At 37.5% G+C, this 25,287-nt stretch overlaps 2 protein-coding genes across 5 annotated transcripts in view; one reads left to right on the forward strand and one right to left on the reverse strand.

Moving 5' to 3' along the window:
* Nucleotides 1–11,210, reverse strand: part of Mmut (methylmalonyl-CoA mutase) — a 31,157-nt gene extending 19,947 nt beyond the window's left edge. The window contains exons 1-4 of the mRNA XM_050119320.1: nucleotides 11,079–11,210; nucleotides 7,318–7,736; nucleotides 5,741–6,108; nucleotides 1,574–1,731 (exon numbers count right to left, since the gene is read on the reverse strand). Of these exons, the coding sequence (XP_049975277.1) occupies nucleotides 1,574–1,731; nucleotides 5,741–6,108; nucleotides 7,318–7,696 (905 nt within the window). The 5' untranslated portion in view covers nucleotides 7,697–7,736; nucleotides 11,079–11,210. The remainder of the gene's footprint in view (nucleotides 1–1,573; nucleotides 1,732–5,740; nucleotides 6,109–7,317; nucleotides 7,737–11,078) is intronic.
* An 82-nt stretch (nucleotides 11,211–11,292) lies between these two features.
* Cenpq (centromere protein Q) lies at nucleotides 11,293–24,885 on the forward strand. 4 transcript variants are annotated; one of them, XM_050119321.1, is made up of 9 exons: nucleotides 11,293–11,479; nucleotides 15,674–15,808; nucleotides 16,044–16,098; nucleotides 17,131–17,257; nucleotides 18,316–18,384; nucleotides 19,470–19,599; nucleotides 23,297–23,416; nucleotides 23,555–23,632; nucleotides 24,304–24,885. In XM_050119321.1, exons 2-9 carry the CDS (start codon nucleotides 15,710–15,712, stop codon nucleotides 24,433–24,435), a joined length of 810 nt encoding a protein of 269 aa, XP_049975278.1. In that variant the 5' UTR covers nucleotides 11,293–11,479; nucleotides 15,674–15,709; the 3' UTR covers nucleotides 24,436–24,885. The 4 variants fall into 4 exon arrangements, with proteins under 4 accessions (XP_049975278.1, XP_049975281.1, XP_049975280.1 ...); XM_050119324.1 differs by having other exon boundaries at nucleotides 15,704–15,808; XM_050119323.1 differs by lacking the exon at nucleotides 11,293–11,479 and adding an exon at nucleotides 11,544–11,743.
* Nucleotides 24,886–25,287: the final 402 nt, after the last annotated feature.

Raw genomic sequence — 25,287 nt, forward strand, 5'->3', positions numbered from 1 at the left:
ATTTTGTTTGTATAGCATGTGGGATGGCTTAATTTGTGTGTTTTAAGAAATGACTGAGCACTGAGTTTAGTTACATTCTCCTCTAATTTGTCCCTAGCCTCACTGTTCCCTTTTACCTCACATTCTGCAATGGATTTCACTGATTTACATATATAGATTACCTATTTCTAGTGGCCAGAAGGCTGCATAATCTCATGTCAACCAAAAGGGCACTAGGACACTAACATTTAATAAAACTCAAGTACTCCAGTACTGAGAGGTCTTAGGATCTGGGCTTATCCTTAAAATCTGCTGAAGACTGTGAAGATCTTTTCTTTATTTCAATTTAATTATCTAAATTTTATCCATTAGTCCATGTAAAATAATAAACATATAACATGTAAAATATATACCTTTTAAACAGTAATATTTCCTTATCATAATATCAAAACTTACAAGAATCATTTTTTTTAAATGTTTTTATTAGAAGGGTGTCCATTTTCTGTGTCTATGTGTGTGGAGGTGTGCATGCGCAAGCCAAGGGACAATCTGAGGTCTGTTTCTTGGGCACCATGTACCTGTTTTGTTGTTTATTTTTGAGGAAGGGTCTAACTGAGATAACTGGCCAGTGAACCCCAGGAACCCACCTGCCTCTGCCTCCTCAGCACTGGGATTCCAAACATGTCTACAGTATTGATATGTGTGCTGTGGGGATGAAACTCAGATCCTCAGACCAACTGGTCACTTTCCCAGTACTGTTTTGCACTTTTGCAAACCTCTTTAATGTGCAGCTTAAACAAAGACAGCTAAAGCCATCTATATGTCCCATCTATCTCAATATACCTACCACGTAGGTTTATACCAAACCTGGGGGAAATAAAAATGTAAAAGGAAAACCAAGTTTTAAAGTACTCAGGAGCACTGTAAACCTTCAAGATCTATGTAATCCCTAGGAGTCAATAGACCATATTTTGGAAGCTGTTGTAATAACAAGCTACAATGTCTTAGAACAAAAAAAAAAAAATTGTCATCTGCCATGTTTTGCACATTTGAATTGCTAGCACACAGGTAAGTCTCACTTCAGAAACAAGCTCACTAAGGCATTGCTGATCTGAATGATTATTCTGACCAATTAAAATAGTTCATAAACGTCAATAAAATGTTTCCTTATTTTCATGAACCTTGGTTAACAATTCATTTTGAGACAACATAGTTGTGAGTCCCCAAACTTTTATATACCTATTAAAAGTAGGTAAATTTGATATTTTCAAATGGAAAAATATAATGTAACTTGATCTCATGTTTATATTTTAATATAACTCCATGCATATGTTAGTTGTGCTCACTAGAAAGATGGCATTCTTCCAATTTATACAGAAGTGTGGTCAGATTAAATTCTGATGTTTTTTATTTTTGCTATTGGTAATATTGGCTTATTTTCTCTTTCTTACTTGGAAAATATAACACAATCTAAATCTATCATGGAATTTATTTCTACAAATTTATTTTATCAGTATATTTTTGCTGTAGAGGTAGAAAATGGTTCTATGAATGCTGTTGATGTAGAAAAGATACCTAACTTTAATCTACTGACCTTGGTGCAAATTCGTCAATTGTGAGTCCAGCCTGGAGTCCAGTTCTGCAGTACTCCAAGCCATCTGCGATGGTGTAGGCCAGTTCTAGAATGGCATCAGCCCCTGCTTCCTGCATATGGTAACCACTGATCGAAATGGAATTAAATTTTGGCATGTGCTATATAAAATAAGAAATATATAACAATAAATGAAATACGAAAAGGTTCTATTCAACTTGGGTTATGAAAGCAAGCATTATCTATAAATGTTCAGTTTCAGATTACTTGGAAGTTTATAATCATAATTGAAAAAAAACTAGTATTTGTTAAATCAAATTCCCTCTCAAATTTAAGTGATTGATCTTTGAAGCATCTTCAAGGTGTCATTTGTTTTTCCACCAGAAAACAGTTGCCTTAGTTATCCTGTAGGATAGCCAAGACTTCATAAAGACCTTATGATTTGCCTGATATGTTGACAAATTTTCTATTAATCATATTATTTTCATATTTGCATAAATGTATCCAATATGAACAAGTACACAGTGAGCAAACCTGATTTGATTTTGAAGAAAAACAGGATAAAATACACAGCTTTACAATATCAGAGACTGGGGCTGGAGAGATGGTTCAGTGGCTAAGAGCACTGGTGTTCTTCCAGAGTCCCTGGGTCCAGTCCCAGAACCCACATGGCAGCTCACAGTTGTCAGTAGCTCCAGTACTAGGGGATCTGACACCCTTACATATATACATAAATGCAGGTAAAACAGTAATGCATATGAAATAAAAATAAATAAATTATTTTTTAAAGGTTGGCTTTATCCTGTTTTTAAAAAAAAATCAAAGATTTCAGTTTGATTTACTGTTATTGTTAATATCAAGCATATTCTAGCTCCTTTCTACCATGGCCACTAAGAATGCCACATACCATTGTTTCTCAACATTCCACGTTAGGTCTAGTGCCTGATTGCACAGACCCTGCAGAATCTAAGAGTTAGCTGCAACTTTTTTCAACTGAACATAAAATAAAAACACTGAAAACATGGGCTCATGTTTTCACTATGACACTTAACCAATGGTAAGTTTCTCGACAGTGCTATTCTTTGGTTTCCTACAATGTAGAGGTAATAACTATGTCATTCTTGTAGAATTGTTTTAAGAATAAATGATTCATCTAAGTCATTGAGTATTATCCCAGCAGACACTAAGCTCTCAAAAGAGTTAGTTGGCCTTATTTATATATGTTATAAATTAAATGTACCACATTTACATATACCATACTTATGTACACTCATATAATACACAAATATAGTTGTGTATTTTACAATTTCAAGTACTCTAACCCAAAGTTCTTTGAAAATTCTCTATAACAAATCAAAAAATGGATAGAATCGAATGAAACTGAGAAAAATAACTGTATTTTTGGAGTTTACATACAAAAGCCAGGAAACAGGTGCTTTGCTGTGCAGAGGAGTGTACTGATAGACTTTTAAATAATATAGTATAATATGATAGAATACTATTCACCCTTAAAAAGGAAGGAAGTTCTTGTATGGCATCAAAAGGACAACCCTGGCAATAGTATATTAAAGGAAATGAGCCTATCCAAACAAAGAAATACTGAATGATGCTACTCATGTGAGCAATCTACAGTATTCAACCACTTTGGAAAGCAGTGTGGTGGTTTCTCAGAAAATTCGGGATCAACCTACACCTGGACCCAGCAATACCACTCCTGGGAATATGCCCAAGAGAGGACTTATCATACAACAAAAATATATGCTCTACTATGTTCATAGCGGCATTGTTTGTAATAGCCAGAACCTGGAAACAACCTAGATGCCCTTCAATGGAAGAATGGATGAAGAAAGTATGGAATATATACATATTAGAGTACTACTCAGCAGTAAAAAACAAGGACTTCTTGAAGTTTGCATACAAATGGATGGAAATAGAAAACACTATACTGAGTGAGGTAAGCCAGACCCAAAAAGAGGAACATGGGATGTACTCACTCATATTTGGTTTCTTGCCATAAACAAAGGACATTGAGTCTATAATTAGTGATCCTAGAGAAGCTAAATAAGGAGAACCCAAAGAAAAACATATAGGCATCCTCCGGAATATTAACCTTCATCAGGCTATGAAAGGAGACAGAGACAGAGACCCACATTGGAGCACCGGACAGAAATCTCAAGGTCCAAATCAGGAGCAGAAGGAGAGAGAGCACAAGCAAGGAACTCAGGACCACGAGGGGTGCACCCACACACTGAGACAATGGGGATGTTCTATCGGGAACTCACCAAGGCCAGCTGGCCTGAATCTAAAAAAGCCTGGGATAAAACCAGACTCGCTGAACATAGTGGACAATGAGGACTACTGAGAACTCAAGAACAATGGCAATGGGTTTTTGCTTCTACTGCACGAACTGGCTTTGTGGGAGCCTAGGCAGTTTGGATGCTCACCTTACTAGGCCTGGATGGAGGTGGATGGTCCTTGGACTTCCCACAGGGCAGGGAAACTTTATTGCTCTTTGGGCTTACGAGGGAGGGGGACTTGATTATGGGAGGGGGAGGGAAATGGGAGACAGTGGCGGGGAAGAATCAGAAATCTTTAATAAATAAAAAAAATTTTGCAAACGCTTATAGCAATACAATGGTGGGATCCTAGAGCAGGAAAGGAGGGGACAATGGGGCTTTCTGTGCAACAGACAGTTTCAGTTCTGCAAAATTAAGAGTAAAGGGATATGCAGGTAATGGTTGCACAACAGTGGAATATACTTAATACCACTGCACACTTAAAAGTAGTTAACACAGTAATATCACAACATACATATTTTCCCATAATTAAGAATTCTTTAAAAAAATACAAAGTTCACAGTTTGTGCAATATTTTTTTAAAAAAAGTATCATTTGATCAGAATCTGAAACTGGCATGCTATCACAGGAAGGATTATGTAAGTATGTAAGCACAACTCAGAACTTCTAGATACCATTAGGATCTTGTACAAGGTGACATTCACAGGGTATAGATGCACAGGATGATACTACACACCCCAGCAGCCAGTCTTACTCTGACAGCACACACTAAGCTTAGAGCTCCACAGTACAAGTCGTAGTCTCTGCTCTTGTCTTACTACTGCAGCCACAGAGACAGGAGGACTTAGCTAGTCCTCTGGAAGATCCCTCTCCCTCGCACACATCTGGCCTTTCTTCCTTCCTTCTTTCCTTAACCATAGCAGTTAATATACCTAACAACAAAAGAAAGCAAGATAAAAGGAACCTGGAGTCTTGATTACTATGGGGCTCCACAGATGCAAACCCTCACAGACCACCTTCTAACTTCCTTAAACCAAACAGAGCAGACTCCCATTTAGTTTAAGCTTGCTATATGTTAGGCAAAATATTTACATATGTCTTGGAAATCTCCAAATGTAGCATAAATACAGTTATACATAATACCATTATACATAAACAATTCTATATAGTACAATTCAACTGGGCAGATTCAAAACAATAAAATACTTTTCAAAGGACACAGGCTGAATAGCAAATGAAAGATGCAGAAAATGCTTACAAGATTTCTGGGATAAGTAGATGCAGAGGGTGAATAGGTTAAAAAGTTGTGATGCAGAAGATTCCGTCTTTGGCATTAAGCAGTTCTAAAGGATGTGAGGAGACAAGCACTGCTAACAAGAAGTGCAGAGAAGACCAGGAAAACATGCACTGCTCAAAAGAAAACGTGGAGGCCCAGGCAGCTGCCTTCTCCCACTAATCTGCCTGGGAAGGGATGCATTACTCAGGTGTGAATTAGGGATGGCACAGAGGTGGCAGACATATAAGCGGTCTGTTCCAAACCAGTCAGTAGCAGAAATAAAATTCTATCTGTCTTGATACCAGTAGGCATCTTGACTCCATTTGAACAAACTCTGAAAAGAACCAAGGAAGTGAGAGCTCCTTACTCTTAACAATTACCAGACAACTATCAAAGAATGAAATGACTAGTAAATGGATAAGTGGAATACCGCCTAGGTTATGGCCATACAGTTACCACACAAAGACAAAGCTCTAAGAGACAACAAGGCAGGCTGACAAGATAAGTTAGACTCAGTATTGAACTTCACGGTAACTTGCAGCACTTTGTGAAATCCCCTACAAATGACTACAGCAAACTCTTCAGAAGAAAGCATACCTGTGCTGTGTATTGGAAAATGTCAGCGATAATTTTCATGGATGGTTCTGGGGGGAAAATGTAAGTGTTTCTGACCATAAACTCCTTTAGGATGTCGTTCTGAATTGTGCCTGTGAGCTTCTCTTTCGGCACGCCTTGCTCTTCCCCGGTTACTATAAACGTTGCCAGGACTGGGATAACTGCTCCATTCATGGTCATGGAAACGGACATTTTTTCTAGTGGAATCCCATCAAAGAGGATTTTGGTGTCTTCTACAGTGTCAATAGCAACTCCAGCCATTCCAACATCTCCGCGAACTCGAGGGTTGTCAGAATCGTAACCACGATGTGTTGCCAGGTCAAAGGCAACGGACAATCCCTGCTGACCAGCTAAGAACATAAGGGAAAAAAGAAGCCATGGGTCTGTTAGAGTCTCAGTGAAGACACTGGAAGCAGAGGTACCTCATGTCCATGTTCATGTGAAACAAATGCTTGGCTTCCTAAGAGTCAGCTCATTCCAGGATGCTAAGACACACAAACTGAGCTGCTAGATCTATAAGAAATAACAGAAGCAAGAGTATCACTCATCTCACACCTGCACAAGGATCTGTGGATTAATTTCATACATCAAACAAATTTTGTGGCTGTCTTTATTCTTTTCATTGAGATGTTTTCAAAATTCAGGAAAACATCTAGCTGATCACATATACTTAATGCAATTTAGCAAATAAAAGCTTTTCTACCTTTTTTATTTTTTTTACCATGTTCATAGCTTTAAGCCATAGCCATTCAAATATTATTGAAATAGAATTTTAGATTTTGCCGGGTGGTGGTGGCGCATGCCTTTAATCCCAGCACGGGATGGGGAAGGGGGGAGAAGAGGCAGGAGGATCTCTGAGAATTCGAGCTCAGCCTGGTCTACAAGAGCTAGTTCCAGGATGGCTCCAAAGCTACAGAGAAACCCTGTCTTGAAAAAACAAAAAACAGAATTTTAGATTTTATTCTCATAATCTCCTAAAAATGTTAATGGAACTAGGAATGAAATTCAAGGCCTTCAGCAAACGAGGCAAGTGTACTACCAAGCTATATATCAAGTCCCTAGGAAAAACTGCCAAATAACTAAACATATTAAATATAAATATAATCCCTCCCTAAGCAACATAAACCTAAAAATTCTAAAGCTAAGCATTCAAACAGTAAGATTTTGTCATACAGTAGAAAGGAAATCGTAGGCATAATTGTCTAATGAAGGACAGACTTCACTATAGATATGGTTATCACATTATTTCCTTATTTCATCCAAGCTGTCCCTCCAATTCTCACCTCAACAAAATCAACTAAAAGCTTTTCAAGGATAAACCCCATCTCTCTTTCCTTTGTGCATATTCATCTTATTTCTTTCCTACAGTGTAGGTAAAAGTGTGCTTTATCTCCAAGAATTTTACACCTTTTACTTTTGCCTCATATCTTTTTGGCCACAGAAGTTGAAAGGCATCCATTTGCTTCACAGTAAATTTATGCATAAAGCGAATATTATATTTCCAGATATTAATGTCTCTTATGTCATCATACCCATCACCTCTCACACTGAAATCTTACCCTTAATATTGTCCTTATAGAATTTATTGCTTTCTTCCACAGTACTAAAGCCTGCATACTGACGGATGGTCCAGGGCCTATAGGTATACATGGTGGGATAGGGTCCACGTGTGAAGGGTTTCACTCCTGGAAGCTCTTCAGGTAAGTCCGTAGTATCTGCCCTGGAATATAAGGGCTTTATAGAGATCCCTTCTGGGGTATGCCACATTAGGTCCTCTGGGTTTTTGCCTTTCAGCTGCTTTTTGGCCAGTGCAGCCCATTCTGGGTGAAGGGGTTGCTGCTGATGTAGAAGTCGGTTCCATCTGGAGGCAGATGTATCTTTTAGCTGCTTCAGGTAATGGGGTGATAACAAAAAAAGCTGATTCTTAGCTCTCAACATGGTGAAGCATGGATACTCCCCCAAAGAGATGAGAACAGACCTAGAAAAAGTTAGAAAAACAATAGACATACATTTAGAACTGTGAAGAAAATTGGGAGTTTTCAGTGGCTAGGGAAAAAGGTGAACTCATGTAATATTGGTCCTGTTTCATCTTTCTTTCCTTTTCTGCTTTGCATCTGATATTATGTAACATTTACTCTTGTTCTTCATAATCATTATTGTTCTAGATACAGTCTTCTTACCCCACAGCCTCTTAGCTGGTCTTCCTGGCCAATCTTAGCCCCCTCCAACTCATTCAACACTGATAGAAAGCAAATATGACTACATCTTACTCCCCACAAAAATTTTCAAAGGTTACATCATGTGGTAAATGTAAGGTAGTATTTCAATTAATTTTCATTCAAAACCCATTTGCAATTTTTTTTTTTTAGTTTATGATAGACATTACATTGTTGTGTAGAGAAAAATACAGAAAACAGAATGAGCAGGCCTCAAAGGCATCCATGACCTGGTCTCCATGTTGTATCAAACATAGTTCTGTCTGTCATTTATACATTTTATGTACTAGAAATAATAAAAGAGTCATAGCTCACTGCATATGCCAAGTATTTACCCACAGAGAAAAGCAGCGAACTGCCTCAATTACTTGACACTTAAGTGTTACATGATCTCAACATATAGAGCCCGGTTTTCAAAAGAAAATCAGATGCAAATTTCATTAAAACAGTTGTCTCACCAGGTGCTTTACACTAGGCAAAAATGAGTTTAAAATTCTAGGTTTCAGGTTAGAGAGTTGGCTCAATGGTTAAGAGCATTTCTTACTGTTGCAAAAAATTCCTGAGTTTGATTCCCAGCCCACATATAGAGGTTCACCACCTCTTCAGGCACCAAGCATGAATGGGTGCACAGAAGTACATGGAGGCAAAACACTCATATACATAAAATAATAAAAATATAAAAATATTCTTTTAGAAATTCTATTTTTCACATTTACTTCTGACCTATCGAGTTAGTAAAACAATGAAGACTGCCAAATAGTTATTTGGGTCACAAAACAAGAAACATAAAGCCACTGATGAAAATACTAGATGTTTTAACTACTTTATAAAGTAAATTTCCAACACATAAAAGGTCTCAAAAATGTTACCCCCTTAAGCTGAGTAATATCCATCCTGGGATACCTTCTACAATGAAAGATAGAACATATTCTCTTCAGTTTTATTTGCACTAGAAAAACAGAAATATTACAAGCTAAAATTAGAATATGTATTAATACATAGACAAAGGAAAGAATTTAATGGAACTATTAAAATAAGTTTAGAAAATAGAAAAAGGTAATATTCCTCATCAGAATTTACAGAAGTTTTCATGTCTAACAGTCCACGAAACAAGGCAGCCTTTATGATGAGTGTTATGATCTGGACACAAATGAGTGTGTTACGTTTGTGGAAATTAGTACTCCATCCAGTTACCATTGTGTGTGCGCTCTCTAAGTATTTTGACACCAGTTTAAAGGTTAAAATTATGTTGAGTATAGTGTATGAAAGGAAACATGCTCAAGTAAGTATTAGGTGAAAGAATCAAGACACATCCCCGTAAATGCAATACACTCAACTAGTATTTTTAAGTTAGCAGAACAGAATAAGAACATAAATACAAAAAACAGATAGGAATTTTTTTTAAAGTTTTGTCATTTTTTTAACCTATTAAATACAGGCGAGCTTTGTTATCCATTTTTATTTCAAGCCACTTGGATTTCAGAAAGTCTAAGAAGTGAGTGATGAGAATACTGAGCTTACATCTGCACTACTGCTGCAGGGATCTGAACACTAAAAAGGACTCAGACACTGCCTGAAAGAACACTGAAGACAGGAAGCAGACTCCTGTAAAACAAAATTTTAATGACTCTTTCTTCAAACTGAAGAAATGATAAAACAGGGTCCCAATCTAACAGGGATTTTTCTGAAAAGCCAAAGGCCAAATTAGTAAACATTGAAAACAGCACTTCACAATAACAGTACTAGACACACATAGTGCTTTTAATCCTTGCAGTGGGGAGGCAGAGGCAGGTGATCTCTGTGAGTTCAAGGCCAGCCTGATCTACAAAAGGAGTCCAGACCAATCAGAACTACATAGTGAAACCCTGTCTCTAATACATACATACATACATACATACAACAGTATTGTTGTTGGTGACAATAGGGTTTCTAAATATTCCTTGAAGAGCCATAAAAAGATTTCAAACATTCAAAGAAGCAATGTGTGTTAATGACAACTAGAATGTGTTAAAGTAAAATAATGAAGGCCATCCTCACAACTATATATATATGCATATATTTCCCAGATAAAAGTAATTTAGAAAAAGCCAGGGATCCTTTCATTCCATTGCTCTCGAACAGGCAGACCTGTAAGTTCAAGGCAGCCTGGTCTACAGCATGGAGTTCCAGAGCAACCCAAACTATATGGTAAAACCCTGACTCCAAAAACCAAATTAAAAAAAAAAAATCAGAAACAAAAATAACTCTCAAGTGCGAGTGTAACTGTTTAGATGTGGCTCCACATTACCACATCATAAAAGCTAGCCACTCCCGCTGTTCGATTTGCAAAGATGGTGGATACACAGATCCTGAAAGTTATTAGAATAAAGGAACTACCAGCCTAAAGCAGCGGTTCTCAACCTGTAGGTCGTGACCCCTCCGGCAAACCTCTATATCCAAAAATACTCACATTACGAATTATAAAAGTAGCAAATTACAGTTATGAAGCAGCAACAATTTATGGATGGAGGGTCACCACAACATGAGAAACTACACTAAAGGGTCGCAGCATTAGGAAGGTTGAGAATCACTGCCCTAAAGAAAACTATTAAACACAAAGCTATGTTGGAAGAAAATCAACAAGTGGTTTAAAATTGCACGCATGTGTTGTGCTCTGAATGGCAAAAATGTTTAGTTTTGTATCGAATTACACCTGCCTTTTCTTTTTCATTTCTCCCTCCTATCGTTTGTTTGTTATGCCACCACGTCTAGCAGAAACAACCTACAAACAACACGAGCCTCAGGTAAGCGAGGCCTCGAGGCACCTCTACCCACAAGTGACCTCTGCCTGGCGCGTGCGTGGGAAGCCAGGGAACAGAGCAGCGAGGCCACCGCGCTGTAGAAACACACTCTGCAGCCGTGACCTCCGAATTCCAATGTCCTGGCCGAAAATGAGAAGTCAGCCGAAGACACCTAAACATGAAGGAGAAAGCCGGTGGCTTCTGTCCCAGCAGGACGGTAAAGAGGGAAGGAAAGGAAGTCAGAAAGACGAGGCGGAAAGATGACCGCAGTGAGGGGACAGACTTGCAAGCCTGCCGGGCTCCGCGGCGCACAGGCTTACTCACAGGCCACAACGTGGGAGGCGACCGGGCCGAGCCCCGATCCCACAGCCGAGCCCCGAGCCCCGCCGGTTACCGGCGCGTGCAACGGGAGCTCAGAGCTCGTCCAATCAGGGGGCGTAGCTGACCCCACCCTCTGACCAGCCAATCCGGTCCCGCCGTCGCCGGCGCGCTTCTGATGACGTACATACCGCAGGGCGCCAGGCCTTCTTGAAGGACACTTCCGGTTCCCGGGTCGTTGTGTTTGTTTTGGTTTGTTTTTTTTTTTCTTTTCTTTTCCGGTTCTTTGGGCGGGAAAAGGCTGAGCCGCGCTTTCCGAGACCTGGAATGAACTGCTTGAGTGGAGAAAGCGTTTCAGGGACCGATGGATTCAGAGGGGCGTGAATTTTGAGGCTTCCGCGTTTGTGGTAAACTCTGTCGTTTGTTTGCTTTTTGCTTTTTGTTTTCTTTGAAGGGCAATGTCTAAGGTCCACAAAGGTCTCTGCCCCCGGGGGCAGCGGCTTGAGAGCCTGGATTCTCCCGGGAGGCGGAAAAACACTCTTCCTCCTTCCCTCCCTCTTCCCCCGGACCTCCCGCTCCTCCTTCCTGAAGCCCTGTCCAGGAGCGCCCGGCTGTCTCGCCAGAGTTCCTTCTCGTTTGTGGCTCGCAAACAAAGGTCTACATTGAGATAAGTAGGTTTTAAACTAGTTTCAGCAAACAGAAAAGTAGGGTGCCTCGCTGCCGTTTTCCTCTCCTCGCCTGAACATTCAAATCTGAACCGACTTGCTCCGGAGGTGAAGCAGCACTCTCCTGAGCTGTCACGCCGTTGCCGCGGACTGCTTTCACTTAAGTACTCCGTTTCTTCTCCCACACCTGCTCACGGGTCAGTTTGGTTGCGTTTAGTCTCTGTAGTTTACCCTGAAGCAATACCTAGTTGCAGGAAAGAACCACCCCTTTCCCGACCCCCACCCAAGGGCAGACCATTCAGGATCCCCTGCCAGTGCACCTCACCAGGACACCCCTGCTCAAAAGTCAGCCAATCAGGGGTCCTGAACCTCAGAGACCCCCCTCACCCTCCTTACTACTATAAAAACCCAATTCTAATTGAGCTTGGGGCTGTCCGGTTATCCAATACGTTGGACATGTGGAGAGACAGAGTTTGCAAACTCGATTAAAATAAAGGCTCTTTGCTTTTACATATGGGACTCTGTCTCCTTTGTTGGCTTTTGTGGGGACCCCACGGATTTGGACATAACAGTTTCATACATGGTAATTGTTTCCATATCTGTGTCTGCCAAGCCAATATTAAGCTATGATTTTCTATGGATCTGGGAACTGAAGTTGTCCCAATGGGGACAGTAATGACCCTTGTTTATATTCTTACCATGCCTGTCCCGTAGACTGATGTAGGACTTTTGTGTATTCTGTACTACCATTTCAGCATTTCAGGTGCTTGATATTGATACTTTCTTATCAATGGGAAGTTTTAGTTAATTTACTGAATTTGGGGCTAGTAAGTTCATTGGAATTTAGAACCTAGACTACCATTTGTAGCTTGTTCTTACCCGTCATTCCATTGGCTGTCAACCTGAGGCCTTTTGACTAGAGGGATGTTTGACAGTGACCCAGAAGCAATTTTGATTGTCACTGTTTGGGAGTGGGACCATTCTAAAGTCTGTGAATACAGATGAGAACGCAGCTAACCATCTTAGAGTGTACAAGCCAGCCTTTCACAGCAACAAAAGTGTCCCAGTGTTAATGAGGCTGCGGTTGAGAAGCTTTGCCGCTATCATCTATTACCTAAAGTAGAGACCATGAAGACACCACTGGCAAAGCACCAATTTTGTTTTGTCTTGCTTTCAGGTTTCTAGTCAGTCGATACTGAAAATTTTGTTGACTACACTTTAAAATAAATTATTAGTCAACCTCATAAACCATCCAACACCAGCAAAGAAAGCTACGATAAACTATGTGTCAGTGTAGGGACGTGAAAATACCTTATACTTTCTTTACAATTAGCTGGAGTCTAAAACTGTTCTGCAAAGCTAATCCAATTTTAAGTATTAGCCATAAGAGAAAAAAAAGAAATTCAAAAGATATGGCCAGATATTTTATGATTGAATTTGACATACATGACATTCTGTTAAATTTCTATAGAAATTTTATTCTCAATTTCTGTATTCAATATAGTTTTTCAAAACAGTTTGTAAATCACATCTGGAGTAGAATTGAGCTGAATGCTAGTGAGTATATACTATCCAGAGAAAATGATTGACAAAACCCTACTGTGTCAGATGATGAGAATTGTAAAGGCCCCACAGACTTCTGTAGAGAAATGAAGAAGAGGGATTAGAAAGGATTGGGGCGATGATGGCTCACTGAGTGAGCAGAGATAGGCCAGAAAAGAGTTCACTTAGAATGTACAATATGTGCATGAGAGACAGAAATAATGTGTTAAGCAATCAAATCTAGCTACAGAGGGAAATGTGATGTCAGAGTATCAGGAAAGGAGGGTTAGAAGCAGGGTAGGGTTAGATTCTTAGGGACTGTAAATGTCGAGGTAAAGATTGTAGGTGTTAAACATATGAAGTGAATATTTAATCACATGTTTTGTTCCAAAGTTTAGGATTGTGAATGACTTAGTAGGTCTGACTTGTATATTTTTTATATAATTGGAGATATATTGGCTCAGGCACATACACTCTATGACAAGGTGGTTCTGGGGGCTCAGATATGGCTTTTAGCAAGGGTTTCAATTCCTCTTCGTGTTGGACTTCCCATCTCTGCCGACTGGATTTCAAGAGCAGATGTTTCTGAGCACAAGGAAGTTGAAGCTGCCAGTCTTTTCCTATTTATACCTCAACAGATGTAACAGAGGGCATTGGCCCTGCCTCCCTTTAGCAGTAGTCAGAAGGAAGTCCTAGCATCTCAGTCTAAAGAGCTCAGTGCCTACCTTCCCTCCCATGCAGATGCTCTTATTTAGTGAACATGAACTGCTTGTGTGTCAGTTCTTCTGGAAGAGGTCCACATATAAAGCTTACTCAAAGTGGATTGGTGTTTTAGTAGAAGTCTAGCTGAGGGAATCAGGTATTTTAGAACTGAAACAAGGGAGTAAGTCTGAGCATAGACTAATATACCACATTGCCCAGTAACAGATAAAGTGTTTTGTGGGGTGTTCTACTAATTTTTTACCTGATTTGATATATGATTCCTAAATGTGGTGTGTGATCTTTCAACTGTTTTTTTCATTTATTATTTCTGTCTTAATTTTAAGTAGATGAGAGAAGACTTTAGTTTTAAAAAAGTATAGATATTCAGGGACTCTACACTGGCTGCTCTTCAAAAGAACCAGACTCAACTCTCAGCACATACATGCTAGCTTACAACCGTCTCCAACTTTAGTCACAGAGGCTCTGTGCTCTCCTCTGGTCTTTGTGAGCACTAAGCAAGCTTGTGTTTGTGGTTCACAAATGTGCATGCAAGCAAAGCACTCAGACATAAAAACTTAAAGGCAGTAAATTTTTAGAATTCAGAAAGAGAATGATGGCAAACTCAGTAGATACATGCTAAGAATTAAAACACATATGTGTTAGCACACACCTTAAATTCTAGCACTTGGGAGTCAGAGGCAGGTAGATCTATGAGTTTGAGGTCAGCCTGATCTACAGAGTGAGTTTCAGGACAGCAAGGGCTACACAGAGAAACCCTGTAAGTAGGGGAGGGGAAAATACAAAAATAACACTAACACATGTGTGTATATATACTTTTTAAAACTGTGCCTAACTTATAACCTATCCACTCATTAAAAAATGCAGAAATACATAACCCATTCTTCTTTTCTTTTTATCAGAAATGCGTTTGATTTTAAAAGTCTGCTAGAGAAAAAGTTTCTCTAAATGTTGCCATTGATTCCTCCATTGCCATTTCCCTGTCTGGTGTGTAATTCATGAGCACACTGAGTAGTCAGCGTATTTCTGTACCCTTATTACAATTCATACAGTGCTGCAGGAGGTACGGCTTCCCTCCTTATGAGTGGCTGGCTTCCACATTACCATTCACAGTGTGCAGTGAGAGTACAGGCATAAAATCTCTCTCCCCTTCCCATAACATGGGTTAGGGTGAACCTATTATTTAAAATCCAGCAATGTTCTCTGAACTGACTTTGCCTGTGTCCACTTTACGCTTTTTTCTTGAATTTAAAAATGGAGATAGTATTGCATATGGGAGCTATATAAATTCAAAAGCATCTTTAAAATGTCTTTTTCTGAAACCATGGAAATAGTAGCCATTTTAAGGAGTGAAATTAAATTAATATTATTTTACTAATAGGAGTCATAAGTTTTTTGTTCATTTGATTTTGAGACAGGGATTCATTTCTCTTGTTAAAGACCAGCCTCAAACCCACTCTGTAAGTGAAGTTAGCCATAAGCTTACTGTCTTCCTGCCCTCCCTCCTGAGGGCTGAGATTACAGAGAGGCACACCGAGCTAGATTCCTCCAGTGCTGAGGATTTTATGCATTTTAGGCAAGCCTTCAGCCAGCTGACTACATCTATAGCACCAAAGTGTATTTTAAACATGGTATAAGCCTCATCTTTCTGTTTTTTTTTTTTCACCTTTGCAGACTATGTATCATTGTAATTGTGTTGTTTAGATCAAAATGCCTGGTAAAACAAATGCTTCTAAGAGAAACTCTCAACAGTTAAAGAGAACTTCAAAACAAAGAGCTGATGAGGATGGAGATTTGCCAGAGAATGAGGTAATAAAATGTCAAATCTATCATTTAGATCCTTGGATTAGAAATATTATCTATCCCTTTAAAAAGGCCAAAAGTCTTTAGTGTGTTCTTTGTTCATAATGTTTACCTTATCTGTAGAAGCAGCTATATAGTTTTTCTCTGTCTACTGGAAAATCCAATACAACTCTTTAGTATACATGGAAATGTGTTCAAAACCATCTTTATATTTTATGTTTAATTGCTTTTATGTCTCTAGGTTGGAATCACAGCAAAAAGAAACAGAAGTCATGCAGGGCGTCTGTCCTCTAAAGGTATTGCTCTTGTATGTCTTGTTTAAAGTGTCTTCTACTGAGTTTCATGAAAAAACTTTCAACACCATGATTATGAGTTCATCGGTAGTGAAAGGTGGTCACAGCAGCCACATTCCCAGTGCTTAATTCTTCTAGCAAATATAAAGAAGTTTATTTGTCACATTGATAGGCAATAGAAAACAATCATTGTCCCCCCACTCCGAATTATTCATCTCTGAGACAAGACAATTCTACTTCTTTCTCTTAATATATGCGCTTGAGACTACCAGGACTATACCGGTAGTTTATAATCTATCTAGTTTATATTTAAACTAGCTTAAGCTTTTCAAAGTAAATTTGTTTGAAGTACTCATGTTTTCTTAAACATCATTTCTTTATAAGAAGATTCCTTGCCTCTCCATGTAGATAGTGTTCTGATTTTATATTTCCTGAGGTGTCTTGCCTTTTTCTTATGTAATTTCTGCCCTCCTATAATTTTCATAATTATGTTCCCCTTTTCCTTACCTAATCTTTATGAAGCCAGTATCATATCTCGATGTTTATGCCATGTAAGTAGAATAGTGCACTATTTAATTGTTCTGGCGAAAGCTTTTGAGGTTTATCTGTCATGCTGATGAGAACTAGAAGGTGAATCATTGCTCCGCACTCTGAATTACTCGTGTCTGATATAAAGGTGTCAGTGTCTAATTGTAGCTTGTTCTGTCGTTTCTAGTGTGTGTTAGAAATAGTTTTCCGGTGTGTTTTTTTTTTTTTTTTTTTGAAAGTTTCAAGTCATTTATCAGAAACAAATTTTAATAATAATAACTGTGTTTATTTAAAAGTGTTTGTATTTCAGTGTTACTTGATACTATTTCAGGTATCATCACAGTGGGCAAATTCATCTTCAATAACTGAGGTGTTGTAGCTGCAAGAAGATGTGAATTAAAGAGTAGAGTGTTTAGTTTCATAATGCCATTAATGTTCTTTACACTAAAATCATTGTTAAGTAAAACTGCAAACCTCTGTTTTGATTAGACTCTCTTGTATTACCAGTATCAGGACAAGCAAAGTGTACTCACCTAAAACGGATGAAAATAGCCTCCAACAAGAGAAGCACCTGGCAGCCTGTTCCAAAGAACACTGGAGATTATTTGCAGAGTGTGATGGAGTCAGTCATTTTGTGAGTTTCACATTTTTACTTTGCAACTCTTACTCCTACGTCGGTATTAACTATTTACATTTTTCTAAATATTCCTACATACTTTAGTTACCTTGTTCATGGAGGTGACAGGATGCTTAATGTCAACATTAAGAGTGAAAAAGATACTCTTAAACAGCAGAAAGCATATTTAGGCTCACAGTTTCAGAAGATTTGATCCATAGTCCTTAGCTCCATTGCTTCTGAGCCCTTGGGAGACTGAACATCATGGCAGTGGAAGCATGACTTGGAGGAAGCAGGAAACAAGACAGGCACCAGGAACCAGGTGTCACTTAAAACACACCCCTGTTTCCTGCATATATCCATCCTCCAGCCAGTCACTGCTCCCTAAAATTTCCACAAATGAAGAACATACACTAAGTGCACGTGCCAGTGGCAGGCATATCAAACTTAAACCATGACAATATTAGCCTTTAACAAAAAGGGTTTGCTTAATTGTAGAAACCTGGAACCTATCGATGAAGGAAAAATCAAGTCTGTGTGGATTGATTTGTAGTCTATAAGATTTTTAACTTGTTCTATCAATATTGATTCTTCAGAAGTTGCATTCACAATAACACTTTCTCTGAAAACTACTATGTTATATGAAATACAAACAGTTAAATTCCACAGTAGAATTTAACTACATCAGATAAGTTGGGTGTATAAATTATTACAATACAATATGATTCAAAGAAAATGTCATTGTTCTGCTTAAAGTGTTTTGTAGGTAACAGAAGAGAAATGCTATCAAATTATCGTGTGTGTGTGTGTGTGTGTGTGAAGATGTCAAAATAAAACCCACTACTTTGTATTATATTTGTGTTACACCAGTAATAATAAAAACAGATATGTAATAGTAAAAATCTTAGTATCATGAATTTCAGTTAAATGTAAATTATTTAAAAATGTATCTACTATAAAAGAGAAGGTGAGTGGTTCTACCTAGATAGTAAGGTTGAACACTTGAAACATTTTTGAAATATAGATTGAATTATGTTTCAAAGTAATATTTAGTCAGTCTCTTTTTTTTCCTCCAGAGAAATTTTAAGCAAGAAAATTAAAGAAAAAGAACAAATTCAGTATCATCTCAACTGCTTGAAGAAAAGGTAATATACAATTGGAAATGATTAAATTATAATTATTTTTAAAATATGATTTGCTCTTGTGTTACAAAATGATTTCAGTGGAATGTGCTTTTTCATTACCCTTTAAAGCTTTATTTGTGTTTGTGTGTGTGTGTGCACGAGAGAACATGTGCTGTGGCGTGCTATTGCAGGTCAAATACCAGCTTTGAAGACTTGGTTCTCTCCTTCCTGTATCCTACCTTGGATCTTCAGGTACTTGCTAAAGCCCTTTACCTGCTGAGCCATTTTAACAGCCTTTGTACAATATTTTTAAAACTTTTTTGCATGAGTCAGTGTGAATGATGGTGAATTTTCCGCTAGGGATATCAGTTTGGAACCAAAAATGGTTCAGATTTCGGAACATTTTGGGTTTTAGCTTTGCGAGAGTGTTCAACTTACAGAGAATTTTTACAAAACCCATATTGTTATAGTGGTAGAGGCAACTACAGTGAGTATATTCTCCTTAATTTCTTTCTCATAAAACTCAAGAATCAGGTCTGAGAATATTATTTTGTCACACAGATCACTAAAGACTCTATTAGAATATAGAGTAGAATTCATTTAATTGTGTTCTATAGCAAAGCCTGTAGAAACCATCTTATCTGCCTTAAACTATAAAACTCAGTTATCTTCGAAAACATTTAGACTAACCTGTATTGGTTGCATTCTTTAAAAACGAGAAATGGGGTTTGGGGTCAGACTTAAAACTTCTAGAGTTATTTCTCTTATTCAACAATCCATACTAAACTGGCAGACTCAGGCTATAGTAGTCTAGAAAGCATATTTAAATAGTAGTAGGAAATCCTGATTTTAAAATATATTTTAAATGTGTGAACTAAAATATGTTCTAGTAAAGTAGCCTTAGCATTCCATGACTTGCAATAATCATTAATGTATTGAAGTTAGGTGTGATTTGTTTTGGGGAAAAATGCAGCTAGCCTTTGTGAAAAAGAAAAAAAAAATATTGTAACCCTTGTAAGTGTGGGAGTCGGAAAAAATTGAAACTGCTTTAAAACAGAAAAAGAGATCATGTTGCCAAAAATCAAAGTGTTGAATCTGTTTTTAAGATTACTACAGCAGTGTGGAACCCTGAAAGTCCCTGCCAGAACGCTGAACTATTTAACTGATGTGTCAAATCTGCTGAAAATTGAAAAGGCACAAGAAAGAGCTAATGAAGAGGACATGGCTTTACTGCAGGTATGACATTCGAAAAGGCTTCAGTAATTATAGAGGGGCAAAAGGGGACTAGGGTAAATTTAAGTCATCGTAGTATTGGTCTCATAATAAATCCAAATTTTGAATTGAGGATTTTTTTGTTGTTGTTGGTTTTTGCTTGTTTGTTGTAAAGAAAGAAAAACTTTCAGTTGAACTTTAGGCCTCTAAAATTGATGTATTTGTGATTTACTTACTTGTGATCAAGTAATAGCCCTATTGTAAATATTTTTGAAAAAGCCTTTCATATATATTGATCGTTCTTTGTCCCCCTACAGTTTCCCCAGATTCCCCCAACCTCCCTACCTATCCAACTTTATGTTCTTTCTCTCTTTCTCTTTAAAACAAACAAAACCACACATATACAAAGGGGGGAAAAAACACAGTAATGAAAATCAAAATAAATAAGTAAAAGACCAAAAAGTCTACAAAAATACTATTTAGTTTATTTTATGTTGGCCAAATAATTCTAGTCTTGGGCAGCCCCATTTTTTTAGTTACTCTGTTTTAGCTGAGTTCTAGATTATTTTTAATTGCCAGGTCTTGAAACTTCTGTTTCATACAGTTCCAGATGGTTACCAGGTCTATAACTCACGGATATTGAAGACTTGCTGTCCAAAGACACCACGGCTTCATCTCTTATTCTCACACTCTGAAGAGTCTAACCTTTTGTCTTCATTTTAGTTATCTGAGAAAAATATTGCTTTTTCTAACTTTACTGTAAACAAACTGCTTAAAATTAAATCAGAACATAGTCCTCAACTTTTAGCCTTTAATTAATTGATTTTTGAACAAGTAAGAAAAGCAGTGTTAAAGAGCTCACTAGTTATAGAAACCGAAACAAATTGTAGCATACCACCCTGAGACATTTCGGAGTAGTTTGTAGATGGTACTGTTTGAATAGCTTCCGAAAGCTCGGGGTAGTAATAGTATAAGAAAGATATTGTGAAGAGCATCTAGTAACTCACACCCAATCATTCCAACTTTTCCTGAGTAGGAAGAATCATGTTGTGCAATGGATTCACATATATTGTAAATTAATGAGATATGTTTATGTAGTAGCCCTACTTAATTCATAAATCCATACTACAATTTCCATCCCAAAGTTACTGCTTCTGAGCATCTTTTAGTACTGGCAACACCTCTACCATTTAATAAACAGTGACATGACATCAATATAGGGGTTTTGTAAATATTTTAAAGCATGATAATTGTTCACTATTTGTATCAAATAAGAGTGTTCAGAAGCAAGCAATAAATGATAGTGTGACCTAATGGGAAAGTATTTGTAGTTTACAGTGAAAACTCCATGGCAATGGCAGAAGTACAGATCTAGTCTGTGGTTTCCTTGGCGCTCACTCAGAGGAGGTACCACATATGCGCGGGATGGAGTGTGTTACTGCACAGCATCAATATGATAGGAATACCCAAGAGGATGACAAAATTATGGGATGAAATAAACTTTAAATCTTACAATGATTTCCATTTCTCCTGTGTTGCTGGAGGCTGAACCCAGCGCCTGAAACACTCTGCTACTGAGTTACATGGCTAGGCTTTTTATTATATTTTGAGACACATTCTTGCTAATTTTCCTGAGCTGACCATAAAATTATAATGTTTCTGCCTCGTGAATGTTTAAATAAATTATAGATATATGCCACCATTCCTAGAGTGATGTGGATGTATGTGTGTGTGTGTGTGTGTGTGTGTGTGTGTGTGTGTGTGTGTAAGGGTAACCTTGGCAGACCTGTTACTCAGCTTGTCTCAAAATTAATTAGTTAATGGAATTAAATAATTTCTAAATGAGGCGCCTTGAATTTTTTGGGTGATTCTTTTTGGTTTGTTTGTTTGTTTTTCAAGATAAGGCTTCTCTGTAGATTTGGAACCTGTTCTGGAACTAGCTCTTGCAGACCAGGCTGGCCTTGAACTCAAAAAGATCCTCTTGCCTCTGCCTCTGGAGTACTGGGATTAAAGGCGTGCACCACCACCTCCCGGCTTCATGGGTGGTTCTTATATCCAACAATAAGTGTACTTACAAGAAGCAAGAGAAGATACGGCATGATGCAGTCAAAAACCTAAATAGGCAAGGAAGAAATCTCTATAATTTTGGGGTTTTTGAGACAAGATTTTATTGATCTAAAGCTGTCCTCTAACTCCTGCTCTTCCTGCCAACCTTTCCGTGTTGTGGTTAGGAGCATGTGCCACCATGCCCTGCTTTTCCATATAATCTTTTTTTTTTTTTGTTCAGCAGTTGGGCAGTTGGGCAGGATAGCCAGGGCTATACAGAGAAACCGTGTACTGAAAAAAAATAAACAAACAACCAAGTAAATAATAAAAGGCTGGAAAAATCTTTAGCTCAATAACTAACAAAAGAGAAATCTCTAGCACAGCAAATCAGCAACTGGAGAAAGAATTTATTGGGGGCAAAGAAACATACACAGAGCAGGGAAAGGAAGCATACATAGATGAAAAAGACCTGCAAAGCAGAGAGGAAACTTGAAAAGCCAAAAATACCCACCCTCACACCAGATAATTTAAAGGAATCATAGCCAAACCATCACCTTTGTTTGGGCTATTGCCCTTTAGAATTGATCTGTTGGAACAGCCATCGTAAACTGATATATATGGTTTGCTTTACAGTTGTCTTAATCCACACATTGTAAAATCAGAAGTCAGTTCATAGCAGCATGATGCTGGGGAGCTGGTTAACTTCACCATGGAATGCAGTTCATACAATTCAGGCCCTGAAGCATTCGTAAAAACAAATGACCTCCTTCCTTCTACTTAGGAATTGCAGTTACATAAGAATTAGACAAAAAAAAAAAAAAACTACTTAGAGAAAAAAATGGACCAATAATTACCAATGTGGAGCCTCAGTCAAACAAAGTGTAAAGTAGTTCCTGTGTATAAGGAAATAAAAATAAGAATAATATAGTCAACATTGTGGAATTTAATAGAATTTTAATTAATGTGGTAATACAGATGGTACATATTTGTTACTGCGTTTAGAGTTGTGCATTGATGAAGTGGGATGGTGTCTAGGATATACTTTAGAATAGTGCAGCTCTAATAACCCAGTAACTGGTTAATACTGTACTTGGTCTGGAATCAGCATATTCTTGTTATTTCTATATTTCATTCATTTTGCATATTTCTTTGTCTTTTTCTAAAAATTAACATGTTTCATTTATATAGAAAATGCTCATACAAGGTTTTTTATTAATGTCTAATCTCAATGCCTAGCGTTTTATTCTTCTGGCATATTTATACAGGCATTCCTAACTAAATAAATGTTCCTAACTAAAATGAAAAATATTTTCATTTTTTTCTGGCACTTGAAAGTATATGCTACTTAACAAATGCTGTTGCTTGTATCATTAGTCCTTGGGCTCTGCAAGACAAGGATCAGGACCTCTGGTACTAGTTAGCTGCTGAGTTAAGTTTAGAAGAAGCAGAGATGGGCAGTTATCTCTTTATCCCATGAAAGTACTTTTTCTTGTAATTCATGTTATAGTGGCCAAGCAGCATTCCAGGGGCTCTGTTTTGAAAGGTAAGCAAAAGTAAAGTTAAAATTGTCATATGGAGCGTGTTAAAATGCAAGGTGTTATATGGACACACTCTCTCCTAGGGTTTCATTTGGAAGACATTTACTTTAAAATACTAACTTATCTTTTTGCCTCAGAATGAAATAGACAAAATAGTAGCGACCACAGAGTCCATGACTGAGAATATTCAGAGCCTAAAGAACCAAATTCAAATTCTGACAAATGACGTAGAGGAAGAGGAACAGAAGGTGAAACAGGTGATGGTTAAAAACTATATTGGTAGTATTTTTTAACTATATTTTTTAGTGCTAAAGTGTTACCAAGATAACTTGATTTTTGTAAGGTGAGCAAAAGCGGCCTTTTAAAATAATCTCTATCTTTCTGTTTCTATTTAGGAATTCCACGTGGATACTAATAAGGTACTGTCTCTTCCAGAACTTTCTCAGAAAAGTCTTAAAGCACCCATACTTCAAGTAAGTACCCATTTACCTTACTTTTGCCAGGCTGTGTTACACACACACACACACACACACACACACACACACTTATATAAAACCATATCCCATTTCTTTAAGCAAACTAATCCTTTTATAAATTTTTTGACAAATTACTTTTCTTACTTGGCATATAATTTGAACATGTTTTCTGTCAGCTCATGTAGACTATTCTTATCAGTATTTATTTAATGTTCAATTACGCCAATATACCATTGTAAAGTACTAATAGAAATGAGTAGCTTTATAGTATACTGCTTTATATACTCTTATGTATTTGTAGAGTTCTAATTATAGATATGTAACTCTAACTATTGACTTTTAACAATGACATACAGCACTTTATGAGATAGCACTGGCGTATTTGTCATTAATCTATATGCTGGTAGTTTGTCTTTTCTTCCAGAGAGCTTATTGATATTGTCAAGTAAATGCTCATTTGATTATCTGTAATGGCCCAGCTTAGCAGGAATGGGAGAAGAAAAGACTTACTTGAAAATAAACAGTCATCGGCTGATAATTAGTGAAGTTGGGCGGTGGGTACTTAAGGTTATTATATGTGCCTCTAAATACACAAATATACAAAATATAGAAATATGATATATTTTCATCATAAAGTGCTATAATTAACTGTACTGTCTTACCCACAGAAAGAAATTTTGGCACTAATTCCGAACCAGAATGCTCTTCTAAAGGATTTGGTTGTCCTTCATAATTCAGCCTCAGTGACGAACATGACAGCGTTCATTCAAGAAGCCTATAAGAAACTTGATCACTCTTAAAGAGTTGCTTTTGTTTTTGTTTTTAAGCATTGTTCCATATTAATTTATTGTTTATGAATTGTAAAACTTTCCTTTTAAGACAGAGCCTCACTCTGTCTGTAGCCTGGGCTAGTCCAGTATCACCCATGCTGGCCTTGAACTCACAGCAATCCTGCCTCAGCATCTGAGTGCTGGGATTACTTGTGTGAGCTGCACATCTGGCCTGACGTTGTACAACTTAACTGTAATAATAATACAAAACTGATGTTTCTGCAGAACAATTCCCCTCTGATATCCACTATAAAACTAGCCTTTGTGGACCTATCATTAGTATCTAATGTTCTTAAAACAGTTTATAGTAGTTGCTAAATCTAAGAAATCCATATATACTATATCTGTAGTTACTTGCTAAGACCATGTACTAAGAATGATTTTTAAAAGTCAATAAAAAGACAATGTTGTAACAATTCATGATTTCTGGATGGAACTTATTTATTGGGAGTAGCTTTGTGGATAAGAAGGGTTTATGTGTAGCACTTAAATCAGTAAAGATGTGAGTGTGTCTTTCCCTTTAGCTAATACCCTACATTTTTTTGTTTGGTCATGTGGAACTAGAAGAATCCCACATGTTTCCTTAAATCCCTGGTCTTTGTGGAATTATTGCTGTTTTTTCCAAAATTTTTTTTTTAAGGTAATAACATTTTGGTCCTTTGGTTGGCAAATGCTTAGATGTTGGATATTTTCTGCTGTCATCGAAGTATACTCTATGAAGATTGTTTAAAAGGAACTTAAGTATATCTATTCCCTTAAAATGAAAAACAACAAAGAACAAAAACACAGGCAGAAAACAGTTTTGGGGTAAGCCAGCACAGG

The sequence above is a fragment of the Alexandromys fortis genome, unplaced genomic scaffold (genome assembly GCF_014885135.2).
Source record: "Alexandromys fortis isolate MF-2015 unplaced genomic scaffold, M_Fortis_MF-2015_v1.1 scaffold_145, whole genome shotgun sequence".
NCBI lineage: Eukaryota > Metazoa > Chordata > Mammalia > Rodentia > Cricetidae > Alexandromys > Alexandromys fortis.